Genomic DNA, 17,516 nt, shown 5'->3' on the forward strand with positions numbered 1-17,516 from the left:
CAACACGTTTTCTGTCTCTGAGACCCACCGCAACTTTCAGTGACAAGCACGAAATCAATAGCGGAGAACAGAAAACGGGGAGTTTCAATGGTGCTTTACTGACGTTGCTAGTGAATGACGATGATTCAGTGTGTGCGTGAACAACGTGCGCAAATGACTACATGACCGCTCTTATTTCCGGGTACGAAATGAAGCCGTCCTGATTTGCGTCCGACTTCAAAGCGGCGTCCACGTAACCTGGAAACCAAAAACGAACATTAAGTGTACGTGGCGAAGTAGATTGTCGTTATCAACGAATCGTAACAGCCGTGAGGCTCCACGACAGTAGTTATCAGTATTGAAAGAAACATCAGGATATTTCATGAGCGCAAACTTCAAGATGGGTATCACTCAGAAAAACAAAAAATTCAAGGTAATACATAAAACACATTATCCGGAAATAAAGCACACTAACGAAAGAGCAGAACGTGACCATGAAGCGCGTTGATTTATTTTTGTTTGCCAGACACCTAGCCATGCAGAACACATTTAAAAGAGCTATATGATGTTAATATCCTTATAGGGGCAAACACATAATTTCCATCGTCTATATAAATTACGCTATTTCGAGCGTGCCCACTGCTGAATGAATCTACATGAAGCTTCGTAACAGGCATTTCTTTACATTCTACAGGGTGATCATAAGTTTTATGTAATTTGTAAAAATCGCCTGCAGCAGATTACTTAATTCTATTTCTTGAGCTGGATTGTTCTGACAGGCACACATTACTTCCACAACAGATCGAAACATATATTCAACTAATGAACAAAATTCGCTAATTAGATTAATTATTTACTTTCAGACACGTATTTCAATTTACGAATTGTATACAGCCGTTGAGTTTGTCAGGCATATCCACTTGGAATTAATTTCCGGAATGACACCAGTTCGGAGATATGCACCATCAAACTCGCGGCAAAAATGCGCTGTTGATCCCCTTACTTTTTTTTTAACAAAACAGTATCTTATGGACCCAAGCACAAAGGTAACTGGAACGCCCATGTATTTCATCCCACGCTTCGGGTAATATCTCGAAAGTGGTGTCATCTTGGAAATTCAACTGGGTGGGTTTTGCAATCTCGCCGACTACAATTCATAACTTGCAATATGTTCCGTAAAGTAATTAACTTAGTCAGGTTTTGTTAATTAGTTTAACATGTGTTTCTATTTATCGGGCTAGTAATATGCGCCTCTTCGAATACACCAGCTGAAGGAGAAGAATTATGCTATCTGCCACAGGCAATCTTTAAAAATTCCTAAAAGCTTAAAAATTATCACCATGTATACAACTATTTATTTTTCTAATGCCCTGGAAGATTACTGCATTGCAGCAAGTAGAGGTTAAGACTAATTATTGTGACGCTACAAAATTGAAATGATGTGCACAAGGTCGGCTGAAGCCACGAGGACGAAGTTTACGCCAATCCGTGAATGAATCATTTTCCAATTTCTTTTAAATATAATTGCCCATGCATCTGGTCTCACTTCTCAATTACACACTACTCTTTGTACACGGTTTTACTTTTTTAAGGTCGTTTTCCTCTAGTCGTCGATGCTTACAACTACCTGATTATTGACCCGTCCCTATTGTGGGTACAAGAGATGTTTTGAAGTTTCGTGATCACATGCGAACTGGCCATCATTTCCGTACTGGCGGCGTGCGACTACACTAGCGCCATGTTTCCCTCTGGCGTTTTTCATACAAAACTGTACGCTTACCATGGCCTCCGTTATCGGGCAGCGCGCACGACCGATCTCGAAGGCCATACGCTTGCTCACCTGCGATAGATTCTTCGGGCACTGAGTGCTCCTCAGCGCCAGGGCGGTGGGCAATAGTGTGCAACATCGCGGCTTTCAGCTCGTGGCCGTCCAGCAAATTGTTGTCGTCGAAATCGTGCATCCTGCAGCCACAGCAGCGGCAGCGATAGGGAACGACATTAGAGAACTTACAAGGCGGGGCTATCAGTTGCACCAGGGCCAATAAGCTCATAGTGTTCTCAACACAATCGGCAAGGCTCGGCATAAAAAAATGACCAAAACGATCCGAATATTTCGTTTACGGAATCTGAGTAATTTGGCACGTCTAACATACAAGCAAAATTAAATTTTCATTCACGTTTTAGACTACGGGCTGCATCTAAGAAAAAGCATTCCTTTAAAACCGAGCCGCATACGGAGTTTATCAATTGCTACAACTCTATCCTATGCGTGTGATATCTTTCGAGTTTAAATCGAGCGCAACAGAGCAGAGTAAGATGAGGACAAGAGCACGAACAGACAGAGCGTACGCCGACGTGGCGTACGTTGGCGTATATGTTCCATTCAGAAGCCGAATAAATGTTTGGTCATATGTATCCAAACGTTACTGAAATATTGCAAATGTTACAGGAGCCTGCGAACAACGTCTTAATTCTGGCACATAAATTAGGGAGGCCACTTCTTCTCAGTGTAAGCGGATTTAATCAAGGCGTAGAAACAGTGCGAAGGGCAGGACGAAAGCAGAGGCGACGTACACAGCGCTGCACGTCGTCAAGTGGATTTAAGTGGATTGATCATTTCCCCCTTAGTCGATTACAATTCTCCAGTCGGCTCTCATGGTTTTTTTTTTTTAACGTTCATGCGTTCATGCCTCTCCAGTTTATATGCTGACCATTTCTGTAATCACATTTTTACGCTCTAAAAACAATTTACACCCTTTGAGGAGTATCTTTTATCTCAAAACTATAATAATCTGTCTTGCTTGTGTTTCCTTTCTTGAAGACTCTACGCTCGGTGCTTGCCAGTCAAGAATGCTGTGTCATGTTGATAACGTGCATTTCGTTCGACCTGGAGGTATACAGGGTTAAAGACTCGCAAGATAGATGATGGTGGGTCTTGTAGGACAGATATATACGCCCCAGAGTGTGCAAACTGTTTTCAGAGTGTACGTGTGAAAGGGGGGCTGGAGGCAAGCTATAACCAGAGTCTCTGGTATAACTGTTTTTTGAACTTGTAGGGGAACGCAGCGTTATTATGCCACTTTGGTCAGAATGACGTAGTTCCGCGGAAACCCGCAAGGTGTAGAGAAGTAATTAATAAAGGGAAAATCAAACATCCACCCGTTCGTAGCAATTGCTACAAAGGAAATCCATACGGGTTCCTCGAAAGAAAAGCCTCAGAGTTGTGGTGGTCCCGGGTTCGAGTCCCGGACCAGGACGGATTTTTCTTCAACTCTGAGGCTTTTCTTTCGAGTAACCCGTATGGGTTTCCTTTGTAGCAATTGCTACGAACGGGTGGATGTCTGATTTCCCCCTTTATTAATTTGGTCAGAACATTTAAAGAGCGGGATATTACATTGGTTTCAATCGGCAACGTGCCATTATATATTTAACATTTCGGAAATATATTTCTCTTAGGAGGTTTGGGCGGCCGGTGGGTCCCTCAGTCCAGAGCTTCACTGGTCCCTGCAGCTCGCTGGGCTTGATTGAGAAGAGCTCTCTAGCTCTCTAGATCTTCGCTAGCAAGCCAAACCTCTCATTGCCTATTACTTGGCATTTGCGCCGCAAAGGGCGAATTGGAATTCGAAGGCCGTAGTTTACGCGTCAACGTTACGTGGGCAAGAGCTGGCTGCTCTGCCCCCCTTCCTCCCCCACCCCCAAGGACATGTATCCCTATAAAGTGCTGGGTGTATCTTACAAAGTATTTGTAGGTGTGGATATGTGTTTGTCTGTATGCGGTGCCAATCACTGGCCTGTCCCCACTTAAGGTCGGGGTGTGGGCGGCTGTATTTGTTTCTCCTTTTCTTTGATTGCCGAGCATGTAGTGCGGGTGGACGGGGGTTCCTCGAAAGGACCGACCGATGTTCGCATGCTTATTCCTCGAGCAGTTCGGTCCGCCATCTCGTTTCACAATTGACAAAACCAGCTAAAAAATTGAGACGCAAGCACGACGGAAAGAAGAGACACCACACCAGCTTCTTTCCGTCGTCTTTGCATCTCAATTTTTTCGCTGGTTTTCTAAAGTTTCAATATGAACCAAATGGCCCAGCAAGCAGCACTCTCGTTTCACACGAGTCCAAATTATCGCGTAGTGACATTCTAGGGTGATGCCTATCATTCCGTGGATATTGTGTAGGATGGTACCCGTCATGTACGAACGGCATGCCGCCTAGAAGTCCGTCATGACCAATGCAGATTGTTCTTTTGCATCTGCATCTCAAAGGCCCAGCGCTATGGCTGCTGCCTCCGTCGTGCAGGCCGGAGGAATCCGAATGGAGACTGCTATCGCTGCGGGCTGATTGTGTGCCACTACTGTGAATCTTTTTGTTGCCACTCTACACGCGTCCGTGTAGTATATGTCTAGATGTATTCCTTATTTGTTTTGTAAAGCCTTTTATCGTGTTTCTGTGCTGCTTTGGTGGCGTTCCGTGTTGATATTCTTTGGGATGGGCGAATCTAGAATTTTCTCTCTTCTTTGCCTGAGTAGCAAAGCTGTTTCTTCTCCGCCGTACTAGGCTCTCAGGGGACATCCAACCTTTTGCAGCATGGCCCTTCCTTGTTCTGTTGAATTCAGACGTTCTCTTTGTTCCAAGACCACGCCACGTGGAGTGTTCTTCATATATGTGTTGCATATGCTAAGAGCCTGCGCGCTCTCAATCCTGTTTTTTTTTTTTTTTTTGTACCCTCAGGGCAGCCTTATACGCTGCTCTGATGATGGAGGTCTATTGGTCGTTACAGCTTTTTTCTTTCTTAGTTTTCGAAAGGGCAGGCTATGTGTCACTCTGTTTATAACGAATGCTTGCACGAGTCTGACCGTCTCCGCTTCTTCAAAGCCTGTTCGTTGTTTTGTGACTCTGTGGATCGTTCGTGCCACATTCACTACAATCATTAATGATTGTAGCGTGTGTGATACCCTGTCGTTGTCTTGTATCCACATGCCCAGCATTCTGAGATTTTGCACCTCTCTGATCGGCTGCCCGTACAATATTGAGCTTATGTCCGGGTGCTCAGTTCTCCTCGAGTGTTTGAGTTCCGATTCTCTGGTGCGCATTTCATGCCTGCCTCTCGAGTAAAGCGTTCAACTTTCTCAATCGCCTTGAGCAGTGTGTCCTGTTTTTACCCGTGGGAAACTCTGTGAGCCCACAGTCAATAATTTGGGAAACATGTGACAGCTGCGAAATTCATGCCAACCAATGCTAAAGCCATCCTCCTTTCACATTAAATTCTGAATCTAGCACTGGAATCGCTATATATCTGTCCCCAAGAATATGTAACAACAACAACACAAAAAAATAAAGCACCGCATTTTCCCGCGATTCTGGGCTGTGATGCCTGTGCGAGGAAGCCATTTGGGGGGAATAATGACATCCGGGCCAGTCTGTCCACTTAGTAAGTTTTTTGGCAGATCTTGAAGAATTTCACGCTTAAATGGGCCTCTGTCGCGCAGTGTCACTTCCCATTTTTTTAGGTTAATTTTGGGCCCACCGCGCCGCTTATTTGCTGCTTTAAAGCAACGCCCATATAATGCTCGCTCCTTTTCCTGAGCCCACATTTGAAAGTGCTACAATCCTTGTAAGCGAACAAATAGTGATGCTCGTTGATCTGGAAAACGTGCGATATGAACTTCACCGGATATTCGTGAACACGTTCCACATTTCCTGACATAGTTTTTGTGCCTTCAAATTGGCATTTGAGCCATTAATGTTGTACTACAGTTAGCCATGTAGGCTAGCCACAAGGTTATGCCAGGTTGGCGAAAGCGACTGTCGACAATTACTCCGCTGGTTTCAACCGCTTGCTTTGGAAACTCCTTTATAGTGGAAAGCTTCGTCCAAGTTACATAATACGCCCATTGCGTGGATGATGACCGCGGGAAAAACATTAAATTATGGGGTTTTACGTGCCAAAACCACTTTCTGATTATGAGGCACGCCGTAGTGGAGGACTCCGGAAATTTCGACCACCTGGGGTTCTTTAACGTGCACCTAAATCTAAGTACACGGGTGTTTTCGCATTTCGCCCCCGTCGAAATGCGGCCGCCGTGGCCGGGATTCGATCCCGCGACCTCGTGCTCAGCAGCCTAACACCATAGCCACTCAGCAACCACGGCGGGTGACCGCGGGTAACTTGAACATGCAAACATTCGCAACGCTTAAGATACATGTAATGCTTATTTATTTATTTATTTATTTATTTATTTATTTATTTATTTATTTATTTAGTGATGCTGTTAACCCTCTTTTGGGGGTCGTTAAGGTAGTGTGCAATGAATGAAATTTACATAAATACACATACATTTCACGATGGTCAACTAACAGGCGAAATCACTGTTGTCGAAGTACATTTCTAGGCTGAGTTCAATATGGTAACACGGTTAAAAATTGCAAATCCTCCCAGTACCCCGACCCACCAAGCCTTACCTAAAATAATAAAAGTACATTTCTTCTGTGGACAGCTCTCCCGTACTCTGCAGCTGAATTATTTTTGCCACGTCTTCTTTAATGTGCCTAGACCAGAAAAGGAAAGTGCACGGTTAGCAGGTGGCATAGTGGCAATCCGAAAGTCACTTGCGAACAGATAGTACGGGTGGGTTTTCTTTTTTACTCGTTTCGTATACGCGACACTCCTGCGACATAGTTTCACAGTGGGATTGCAATAAAAGGTGGTCTGTCTCTACTGGGCCAAATCGCCGTCTCGTAGCATGGCAGTTAAGCCAGCGAGGCAATGATGGGCTTGTATTTGCCTGGAGTTTGAACCTTCTGAATTCCGAGGTCCTTGCTCCTTCGTTCTTAACATTTTTAATTAGCCTTGTCATCACAGACTGATCACGTAAGTGTTATTGCAAAGGAGTTCCCTACCAGAGTTCCCTCTAGAAATTTTTTTAAGCAACTGTACACCCAGAACGATATAGTTGGAAAGAAACAGGCAGGAAAATTAACTATGTACACTTCGCCTATTTAATACCGCACACGTGGGGAGGGGGGGGTGAAAGAAAGAAAGAAAGAAAGAAAGAAAGAAAGAAAGAAAGAAAGAAAGAAAGAAAGAAAGAAAGAAAGAAAGAAAGACAGACAGACAGACAGACAGACAGACAGACAGACAGACAGACAGACAGACAGAGACAGACAGACAGACAGACAGACAGACAGACAGACAGACAGACAGACAGACAGATAGATAGATAGATAGATAGATAGATAGATAGATAGATAGATAGATAGATAGATAGATAGATAGATAGATAGATAGATAGATAGATAGATAGATAGGGGCAGAGGGAGAGAGGGGGGACAGGAGTTCAGATTAATCACCCAAATCGCCGTGTTCAACTCACTCAAGGTCCCGGACCACGTCCGCAGTGGACCACTTGTGGTGCAGCTCAGCCGCCGCTGCGCTGGACGGTTTCGGAGCGCCGTGCAAAGTCGAGTCTACGTGTGCGCCAACGACCCACGTGCAAGCGAGAAACGCGGCGCAACGCAGGAACCAACTGCAGCGGGTTTCTGCGGGCGCCTTTCTCACGAATCGCCGATAATACATGTGCGAGTCTTCAAACGTATCACCCGGTGACTTACACACACACAGACACGAAAAAGTAGCACGGACGCTAATTCCGTATCAGAATCCACTGCTGACCCACAGCACTACTTATTTCTGTGTGAGCGGAAGCAACAGGCATCCGCGAACAGACGTGGAGATGACGTCGTCGTCGTATCACGTTACGGAACAAATGTAGGTCTTTCCACGTACATATTCGGAGCGCCTGCTGGCAGTGTTCTCAAAGCTGCCACGCTTCTCTCCTCTTTTACTGTTTTTTTTTTCCTACAGGGCTTCGCCAACTTTGATGAGAATGAATATCTCAACGACGCCACCTGTCCGGCAGCTGTGCTTACGAAAGCGCCGCGGCCAACGAAGACGGCTTTGAATTGTCTTTCGTTCCAGTTACTCCCATACACACAGAAAAGTAACGGCCGGTGAAATTTCCTTCGAAATATTCGCGGTATAGCACATGCGAATCCTGTCTCAAACACCTGCGTGCACATCCCCCTGTACTGATCGTTGCCACAAACTATCCTGATTTTGTACTACTGTACGCAGAGACGAGTAGCATTTCGTGCAATTTCTCGCCCCGTCTACTGAAACTTCCTCTCGACCACTTTCACACAAAAAAAATGCACATCGTGCAGAGTAATCGCATTCGTCGGGGAACCCTTCATTATAGTATCCAAGCGCTGACGACAGCCAAAATTTAGAATGAACGTTCGCAAATTATTCACTGATAAACATGCACGTTAGATTACATATCGACGCCAATGTTTTTCAGAATGTGGATGCAACGTTGATGTGTCGGGTTTACTACTAACGGGGCCATCCCCAATTAAAGCGAGCGACGCTTGATGACACAATGTAGACATTAATTACAGAATATGCAAATAACATTCGGACTTTTTTCGCCAACTGTATGTAACTTTCCCTCAGCTCATCCGTGACAAGCCATAACATAATCTATGTAGGTATATGTCGATGTATGCATATATGTAGGTAAATATGTATCTAGTATATATATATATATATATATATGTCGATGGCAACTTCACTCCAAGTAGTAGGAGCAGTTACAGTAACTGAAAAAAAAGCAGTACAAGAAAGAGACACAGAAACGCGGCAAAATACTTTATTGTGAGTAAAAGGACTCAGTAAAGCAGTAGTATAAAGGCACTGAGAAGGCACTGTGTGCCGAACAAAAAACAATTCTAAATAAAACGATGTATGTGAAAATGCAGTGGGCGCATAATGGTATCACCTTTGTACAAAGATTTAAGTATGCTGCTTTGCAAGGTCGCTTGCCCTTAATTCCGGATACGAAATATAGCCGTCGTGGTTTTTGTCAGCTAAAAGAGCAGAGTCCACGTAGCCTGAAAAAAAAAAAAAAACAAAGAAGAAGCCAGAACACTCACTGTAGTTTCACGCGTACGCTAAGCGAAAATACACAACTCCTTCAAAATTAGAGACGAAGGTGGGCACAGCATGCTACCCAAGCCATTATTATTGTGAGGCATTTTCGTTAACTTAAAAACTTCACACAAACAATGCGCTCAGTGAAAAACAAACTAGGATTCAGACCCTCCGCACCTTTGACCTTTAACCATCTTGTGTGATTAAAAGACCGTCGCTTCGCTAATATATTTCTGGTACACCTCTAATACGTTTTTTCCAGGAATCGTAGCGACATAAGTTGCTGAAAAAAAAAAAGCTCGTATTGCGTGAAAATTTTGAATATACCCTTAGCGTAATGAGGACCGGGCATCAACGACGTTAAAACCGGGAAAACGAGGGTAATGCAGCTGGACACTAAAAGAAAAGCCAATTGCCTCCTTTCGTTGCATGTGATAGCAGTCGATGAAGAAAACGTGGTCGCGAGAAAGTTTGGATCCAATTTAACGGTGAATAAAAAACACACAATCGGGCAGCATCCACGCTTCATGCACCATCTGTCTGAACTGATCTTCGCGCATTCGCGAAGTAACTTTACGATCAATATTTGCATAAATCAGCGAGTGGCACTGCGCTTGGCTCGAATAAACTATTCACGATGAGCAAGGAAATCGAACAATGTGGTATTCTACTCTTTAACGCCACCCGTGGTACCGACATCACTCGGAGGGTCCTCGATTGAACAGGCAGCTACGCGTACATGCCTGCCAAGCTGCGAATTTCAAAATTCGCAAACTCTTGCAGACGTGACACCGAGTGGTAAGGGAGACGAACGATAGCACGCGTTTTTTTTTTTTTTTTTTAAGCTTCCCTGAGCAGGCGTCTTTTCAGGGATACGTAATGTACGCACCTTTATATGAAATCACTTGCTTTCAAACGCTGCGCACAAGCAGCAGGACACCTGGCACAGCAAATACCGACAAGAAATACACTGTTTCCAGATCACAGTGACTTCTGAAGTTTCAGTTTCTTATTCTTTAAATGCAATGAATTGGGAAGAGACACTATACAGACGAGGGTCCCAAAGTCAAAGACTGCAACGGGCCCCGTACACAACAAGTCTGCCGTTGCCCAATTCTCCTGCTTCAGGAACTCCGTATAGACTTCCTCGAAGCAAGTACCGCTCTCGAATGCTTTCACCATCAGAAGGGATTGCAACGGAAGGAAGGTTCGGAGACCAACGAGCGAAGCTTCGTTGCGAACAGAATTTACTTTTTTCCTAAACGTCGACGCGTCGTTCGTAAAGCCGCAGAACGAGCCAAAATTTATCAGTCTTACGGAAAATTGGAGAAAGTTGGCAGGTATGTGTATAGTAGTACGGAGTATCACTTATGTGCGGTCCAGTGCAGTACACAACGGTTTAGACTACTTAAGAATTCAAATAATGCGTGTGCGAATTTTTTTTAAATGTTTACTATCGTGAGCAGGGCTCAGATTTATTCTCTCTCGATCTCTCTCTCTGAGAGGTGTGGCGTGATTATGATGCTGATGGTAAAGGAGCTTCAAGACTCTAGGGGCCACCTGGACTGAAAACAAGAGGCAGCTTCGATGACTTTGCTGCGTTAATTCGCGCGCCGGTCCCATTCATGATAATAACCTTCAGTTATACCTTCCTAACAGCACCCCGGAACTTAAAAAAAGCTGGAAATATGGGGAAGCGTGGGGGAATATGTTCTCATATCGCGCCGTTCTAAAACTGGTAGTAGAGTTATTCCCTAGAATGCCAAAACAAGAAGGACAATTTCAGAACATGCACATACTGCGGCGTGATTATATGCAATTCAAAGCTTTAATATGCAAGGTCAGATGATTATGTGAAGGCGTACTCTCCTGTCACGGTAGCCTTCATGTAAAGCGCACATTTTCAATGCCTTCCGAGGTAAAAGAAGCTACCGCGCAGGTCATTTTAGGTTCTCATTATTCTGGTTGCACCTAGGCGTCACATCGGCTTAACGAACTGTTCCGTGGGCGAAAGTGTGATCGTTATTAAAGGTTACACTAATATGAATCAGTTAGAATTAGATTCTGGGTTTTCACTTGCCACAATTGCGATAAGATCATGAGGAACGTCGTAACGGGAGACTCCGGAATAATTTTGACCCCCCTGGGGTTCCTTAAACGTGCACCCTATGCACGGTACACGGGCGTTTCTAGCATTTCGCCCCCGTCGAAATGCGGCCGCCGCGGCCCGGGTTTGTTCCCACGCCCTCGGGCTTAGAAGTGCGATGCCATAGCCACTACGAAGTGAAGTTAGTAATGTGCGGGCTTAGAAGCGCGACGCCGTAGCCACTACGAAGTGAAGTTAGTAATGTGCGGGCTTAGAAGCGCGACGCCGTAGCCACTACGAAGTGAAGTTAGTAATGTGCGGGCTTAGAAGCGCGACGCCGTAGCCACTACGAAGTGAAGTTAGTAATGTGCGGGCTTAGAAGCGCGACGCCGTAGCCACTACGAAGTGAAGTTAGTAATGTGCGGGCTTAGAAGCGCGACGCCGTAGCCACTACGAAGTGAAGTTAGTAATGTGCGGGCTTAGAAGCGCGACGCCATAGCCACTACGAAGTGAAGTTAGTAATGTGCGGGCTTAGAAGCGCGACGCCGTAGCCACTACGAAGTGAAGTTAGTAATGTGCGGGCTTAGAAGCGCGACGCCATAGCCACTACGAAGTGAAGTTAGTAATGTGCGGGCTTAGAAGCGCGACGCCGTAGCCACTACGAAGTGAAGTTAGTAATGTGCGGGCTTAGAAGCGCGACGCCATAGCCACTACGAAGTGAAGTTAGTAATGTGCGGGCTTAGAAGCGCGACGCCATAGCCACTACGAAGTGAAGTTAGTAATGTGCGGGCTTAGAAGCGCGACGCCGTAGCCACTACGAAGTGAAGTTAGTAATGTGCGGGCTTAGAAGCGCGACGCCGTAGCCACTACGAAGTGAAGTTAGTAATGTGCGGGCTTAGAAGCGCGACGCCATAGCCACTACGAAGTGAAGTTAGTAATGTGCGGGCTTAGAAGCGCGACGCCGTAGCCACTACGAAGTGAAGTTAGTAATGTGCGGGCTTAGAAGCGCGACGCCGTAGCCACTACGAAGTGAAGTTAGTAATGTGCGGGCTTAGAAGCGCGACGCCGTAGCCACTACGAAGTGAAGTTAGTAATGTGCGGGCTTAGAAGCGCGACGCCATAGCCACTACGAAGTGAAGTTAGTAATGTGCGGGCTTAGAAGCGCGACGCCGTAGCCACTACGAAGTGAAGTTAGTAATGTGCGGGCTTAGAAGCGCGACGCCATAGCCACTACGAAGTGAAGTTAGTAATGTGCGGGCTTAGAAGCGCGACGCCATAGCCACTACGAAGTGAAGTTAGTAATGTGCGGGCTTAGAAGCGCGACGCCGTAGCCACTACGAAGTGAAGTTAGTAATGTGCGGGCTTAGAAGCGCGACGCCGTAGCCACTACGAAGTGAAGTTAGTAATGTGCGGGCTTAGAAGCGCGACGCCGTAGCCACTACGAAGTGAAGTTAGTAATGTGCGGGCTTAGAAGCGCGACGCCATAGCCACTACGAAGTGAAGTTAGTAATGTGCGGGCTTAGAAGCGCGACGCCGTAGCCACTACGAAGTGAAGTTAGTAATGTGCGGGCTTAGAAGCGCGACGCCATAGCCACTACGAAGTGAAGTTAGTAATGTGCGTGAAGTTAGTAATGTGCAGTGCTGCCGAAGGCTTAACTCACTGGCGATTTCCGCCTCCGGTATGATCTCCATCTTTTCGTCCTCGTGGCCGCCTTTCTCGTGGTGGCTGGAGTGGTACATGGCCGCCATCATCTCTTGGCCGTCCAGCAGGTTGTTGTTGTCGAAGTCGTGCATCCTGTGACATGCAATCCACAAATCGGTCTGAGGTGCGAGCAACTGTAGGACTTGGCAACAATTTAAGAATTGAGCTCGGGCTCAACCGCCCCAAATAAATGGGGGGGAGGGGGGGGCGCACTGCATCAGCACTCGTAGCCACCGCGCTCGAAAAAAATAAAGTAGTTCCAGATCAGCACCGATACTGAAAGAAGTTCGTACGCGTTCGCCGTGACGTAATGGAAATGTGCTAACGTAACCGCATGACGCATATGTACATATTCTTGTTACACCAGCGGTGTATCTGGTACTTCGATCTTAGGCTCTCACTAGAGTGCAGTAGACTAGTACACGCTAGTTCTCACGGACAATAAAATCGACGACAGTCTCTCTGTATCGCGTAAACATTCAGTGGAGAGAAGCGCTAATAAACTTAATTAAGACAATAGGTTCGTATTTCTTGCATTATATGTTCGAAACACTATCAACTCTGCTATCGACCGAACATATATCGCTCGTTAAAGTAAAGAATATAGAATTTACATAGGTAATTTCCATAGAATAAAGTTGTCACTACGTAGAATTTGTCTCCATACACGAAATCACGACCCAACCATATCGTTCGAATTGGTCAGCGCGAACGCTCAGTGTCGCAGCTCAACGCAGATGTGGAGTTCGGCTATCAACATTAAAAGGTAGGTTTCCGTCATGCTTGTCACGACTTTTTTTTTTTTTTGTAAGCAAACATTTTTTATGCGTGCGCAGCGCAGCTACAACGCAATGCTGTGTGCGTGTGTTCTCCCTCATTCTATCTACGCTGATATCGCGAAGCTAGCGTGACGGAAACATCATAAATATGATGTACGAAGCGTTTGAAGCACGAACTTGAAGAAACCGTGTCAGATATCTATGCATGTGATTGCGATAATAAGCATTTGTTTGCTCCTAAACAAGGCACAGTCCAAGATTTCAAGTGGCTCAACACTAGCTGACATGCAACAAAAAAAAAAAAGGGGGGGGGGGGGGCAAACCGCATACACAAGCGTAAGAAGTCATTATTTGTTACACCATCCACTTCTAATGCTTCTTAATTTCATTATTTGTGATAGTGATGTTTTCAAATCTCGTTTGATAAAACATATTGAGTTCGTGTAATTTTTTCTTGTCATTGTTGCTGTTATTGCTGTCTTATTTTGTACAATAGCTTGTTAAATCTATATATAGTTTCCATAGTGCTGTATAGTAGTATAGTAAACTATTGTTTCATTTTTAGTGTACTTTCTCGCCGATTTTGATCACGCCATTATTGCATGCTCCTGCTCGTCGAGCTGCTTGTCGCACTGCGTTAGAAGCAGATGCCATTGTCAGTTCGTACAGCGATTAGCCTCTGCCCCCGCTTCTGTAAATAAGCAGGAAAAATAAACCGAAACGTTGGAGAGCCACATCACAAAACAGCCTGCAGTTGATTACTCGAAGCGCGAAGTAGACGAAACGTTCGTTTGGAGGGCTTCCTGTTGTCACTAGGGCTGTAACTAATCTTCTATATCATCGCGCACAAAGAAACCGCAGATCTCGTGAACGCCTCCCGTATCTCGTATCCAATACCACACAACGTTAAAAATAAGTTCGCTTTCACTGAAACATCAGAGCGATTGCAAATTTAAAAATCAGAAAATAGTAATCCTAATACATATACTAGCGCTAAAGTTCACAGAGCTACGATTTAGATGCACGAAAGTCTTATTGCACAGGCTACAGGCACAAAAAATTACCCGCTTGCTCGCTTACCTGAAATAGTAGAATGACAATTCATCCTGCGACATTACTCCGGCGCTTTCAAGTTCAATCATCTTCGCGACGTCCTGTCTAATATGACTGCAAACAAAACGCATACAAAAGACGTAAGTGAACAGAAAAGTCTATATTCTAAAGCACAACAGTCCGCGAGTTGCTTTGGTGCGTAAAGCCCCATAATTAATATTTAGGGCATTCCGTTTGAACAATTACTGTTTAAATCTTCACTGAATCAGCGGAGAACGAAACAAGTTATCTCTAGTCTAGAAAAATTTGGAATAATGTAGAATCTGACCACCGCCAATAAAGCTGTTAATGCTCAAACTGCTAAACGTCTTGACCTTCACCACTAGGGGCCCTAAAGAATTTTTTTTTTAGTTCTGCAGTTAGCCATGACGTCGGATGAAAAAAGAGAAAGTGCTTAGAACAGACACACGTAAACAGGCTTCCTAAATTCACCATGCGCGTAGCTCAGTCGGCGTGGAAAAGGTCAGACACGTCGAAAGCGACGTGTACTAAAGTTTCGAATGAAACAGACGCACAAAATCGCTTTTTTTTTCATGAATTTGCGAAAGTACACAGCCCCGAACACACGTTTAGTATACACGAGTGGCATACTGCGTAATGGATGAATCGACGACTGCCCATTTCTTCCGGGTTTCAGGCAATGGTGTTTATAAATCGTACTATGTGTCGTCACGCCGAAATGAAGAGAAAAAGCCGTCACTTTTAATGGCCTGTTAATGCGACGTGTGAGCGCAGCGTAACCGGCTGTTAACTACACGACAGTTCCAAAGCTAAGCATCTGTTTTTCAAAAAAAAGAACGTTTATGCTCCGCTTAGCTTGTTTTCTAGCGCCACTTCGGAGTGAGTACTTTATATATTTTAATCGTATAAACTGTAGCGCAAGATCGCCTTCGTTACTCAGAGGCAAGCCCGCGGGTGACTCGATTCTGCCTCGCAAACGCTTTGCCTTCATTTGTCCAACCAGACCAGAACTCGGCATTGCGACTTCGTCGTTGTTATCACACGCCATCGCGGTCACGTCTAGTAAATTATGGCTCGAAAAACTTGGCAGCAGTACATGCACGAGAAATTTAAGCACAATCATGCGTTGGTTTTCACCTTTCTTACGTTTGTCCTATTGCCACCTTTACCACCCAGGCAAACGTACCAACACTTATTTAGATCCACTGGCAAGAAATCTGTTTCTCGTAAAAAAAAACTTACAGAAAAATACAAACAAAGCAGGCCATCGCAAGTTAAGACCTACTGCGTTAACCTACAACGACGTGGGCGCAGGTCGATTTTACACTCACCCCAAGTCGCGGGCAACTTCCACCGCCGACCACTTCTTGCGTAGCTCAGCTGCCTCGCCGGTTTGGGCATCAGGGGGCAGGTCCGCCGCGACAGCGGCGAACAAAACAGTCGCACAAAAGCCCCAGCTCGCGAGGGTCTGCATGTCTTCTTGCTTTTCACAACGAGGTCACAAAAACAGCTGTGCTCCGCTCGGCGCAACGTCCAAACACTGTAGACAGGAAAATCACTTTCGAGTGCCTACCGCAAGGACACAGTCGCTGCGTCGCCGCCGCCGCCGCTTCGCCGACAAGTTTGAGAGCCCGAACGTTTACGCGGCAACCGTGCCTGAAGGTTCACGCGCTTCGAACCCTGACAGCAGCTGCCGAAGCTAAGCGACGAACGCCACGCAGGCATGGGAGGCCACGTGGGGGAAACCGCGCGCGCATGCACGCACAAATATGCACACACACACACAAACACACGTGGAGTTCGCGCAGTGGCGGTAGGCTAGCGGCCGCGGCTCGACGCGTGTCCGTTGCGAACGCTAGCGACAGACGGCTCTGCCCACCATCATCGTTTGAGGCGTGCCCAGAAAGACGAAACTCGCGACAAGAGGAAGAGGGGCAAGAGAGAGCGGACAAGGGAGAGAGAGAGAGTAAGGAAAGTAAGCGGCGGTTGTCGTCTCCAGCCTTCGGCTGCGCTTACACCCACCGACAATCCTTCATCAGCTCTCTTCCTCCGATAGGGACTGACGTCAGTGCCAGCCGTTGCGACACTTGCGACAACAGCGTGGGCCCAGCTGGTGAGCGTCAGCTTTTGGCTGCAGCCGCGGCTTCGGCTCTGGATATGGGCGCGGCTCCAGCTGCGAGAGGCGGGAAGCTCGAACACGGAGCCGCAGCACCGGGCTCTATTTTAGCGGACCGGCTTTTAGAGCTCCGGGAAAGCCAACGGCATCCCCGGACTATATAAGGGCCCGCCTTGAGTTCTTAGAAATTTGGCGAATAATGTCATCTATTTCCGCGCATTATATGACGTATTTCTGCCGTAAAAGTTCATAGTCAATTTGCGCCATTCACCGCTCTCTAATGACGCTGTTGACTAGTTAAACTTTAGCGGCAGTCACGCGGAACGTTTTTAGAACATATTAGCGACGTGGGCGTATGTCGGCGGCGTTCTTAAGTTTTATGCCGAGCAATGAAACAACCTCACCGTCATTATTCCCCAGTGTACGTCCACTGCAGGATGTCGATGTAATCCTTTCTAATAAACGGGTGGAGCGGGTAGTACGACTCCAGCGTTCGCAACCGTGAAGCGAAATAAGGTAATGGTGGAGGGGATCAGGAGGGAGGGGGAAGATAATTTAGATGGATCATTGCGGTTTGTTGTCGAATAACTATAGGCAAGTGGGAAAGTAAATAATCGTCGCGAGTGAAAACTGACCAGCAAGTAAGCAGTTCTCTTCCTTCCCCCCTCCCCTTTCCCAACAGACAAGATGACAGCCTTCTTATATTCAAGATTTCGGTCACCATGAGTAATGCAAAGTGAGCACGGCCGGAGACTAATGAAATTAAATGAATAAGGGACGAATTTAAGACCA

General features: G+C 46.0%; 2 protein-coding genes across 3 annotated transcripts; both read right to left on the reverse strand.

Moving 5' to 3' along the window:
- Positions 1-58: 58 nt before the first annotated feature.
- On the reverse strand, positions 59-17,494 carry LOC126521814 (multiple coagulation factor deficiency protein 2 homolog). 2 transcript variants are annotated; one of them, XM_055066125.2, is made up of 4 exons: positions 16,631-17,494; positions 6,438-6,524; positions 1,820-1,941; positions 59-237 (listed from the first exon to the last, which is right to left on the reverse strand). In XM_055066125.2, the coding sequence occupies exons 1-4, from the start codon at positions 16,642-16,644 to the stop codon at positions 158-160; spliced, it is 303 nt and encodes a 100-aa protein (XP_054922100.1). In that variant the 5' UTR covers positions 16,645-17,494; the 3' UTR covers positions 59-157. The 2 variants fall into 2 exon arrangements, with proteins under 2 accessions (XP_054922100.1, XP_050026469.2); XM_050170512.3 differs by lacking the exon at positions 16,631-17,494 and adding an exon at positions 7,349-8,140.
- Positions 8,671-16,615, reverse strand: LOC126521816 (multiple coagulation factor deficiency protein 2 homolog). Its single transcript, XM_050170514.3, has 4 exons — positions 15,940-16,615; positions 14,615-14,701; positions 12,715-12,848; positions 8,671-8,927 (listed from the first exon to the last, which is right to left on the reverse strand). The coding sequence occupies exons 1-4, from the start codon at positions 16,080-16,082 to the stop codon at positions 8,830-8,832; spliced, it is 462 nt and encodes a 153-aa protein (XP_050026471.2). The 5' UTR covers positions 16,083-16,615; the 3' UTR covers positions 8,671-8,829.
- Positions 17,495-17,516: the final 22 nt, after the last annotated feature.

This window comes from Dermacentor andersoni, chromosome 6 (genome assembly GCF_023375885.2).
Source record: "Dermacentor andersoni chromosome 6, qqDerAnde1_hic_scaffold, whole genome shotgun sequence".
In the NCBI taxonomy this organism is placed as follows: Eukaryota; Metazoa; Arthropoda; class Arachnida; order Ixodida; family Ixodidae; genus Dermacentor; species Dermacentor andersoni.

Excerpts from the sequence above, each read along its gene's own strand:
- LOC126521814 (XM_050170512.3), bottom strand. The coding sequence starts at position 7,551 with ATGTATTATCGGCGATTCGTGAGAAAGGCGCCCGCAGAAACCCGCTGC. Across the intron at positions 6,525-7,348 it reads GACGTGGTCCGGGACCTTGA|GCACATTAAAGAAGACGTGG; the intron begins GTGAGTTGAACA and ends TTTCTGGTCTAG. Across the intron at positions 1,942-6,437 it reads ATGTACTTTTATTATTTTAG|GATGCACGATTTCGACGACA; the intron begins GTAAGGCTTGGT and ends CTGTGGCTGCAG.
- LOC126521816 (XM_050170514.3), bottom strand. The coding sequence starts at position 16,082 with ATGCAGACCCTCGCGAGCTGGGGCTTTTGTGCGACTGTTTTGTTCGCC. Across the intron at positions 14,702-15,939 it reads GAAGTTGCCCGCGACTTGGG|TCATATTAGACAGGACGTCG; the intron begins GTGAGTGTAAAA and ends TTTTGTTTGCAG. Across the intron at positions 8,928-12,714 it reads ACCGGAGGCGGAAATCGCCA|GCTACGTGGACTCTGCTCTT; the intron begins GTGAGTTAAGCC and ends TTTTTTTTTCAG.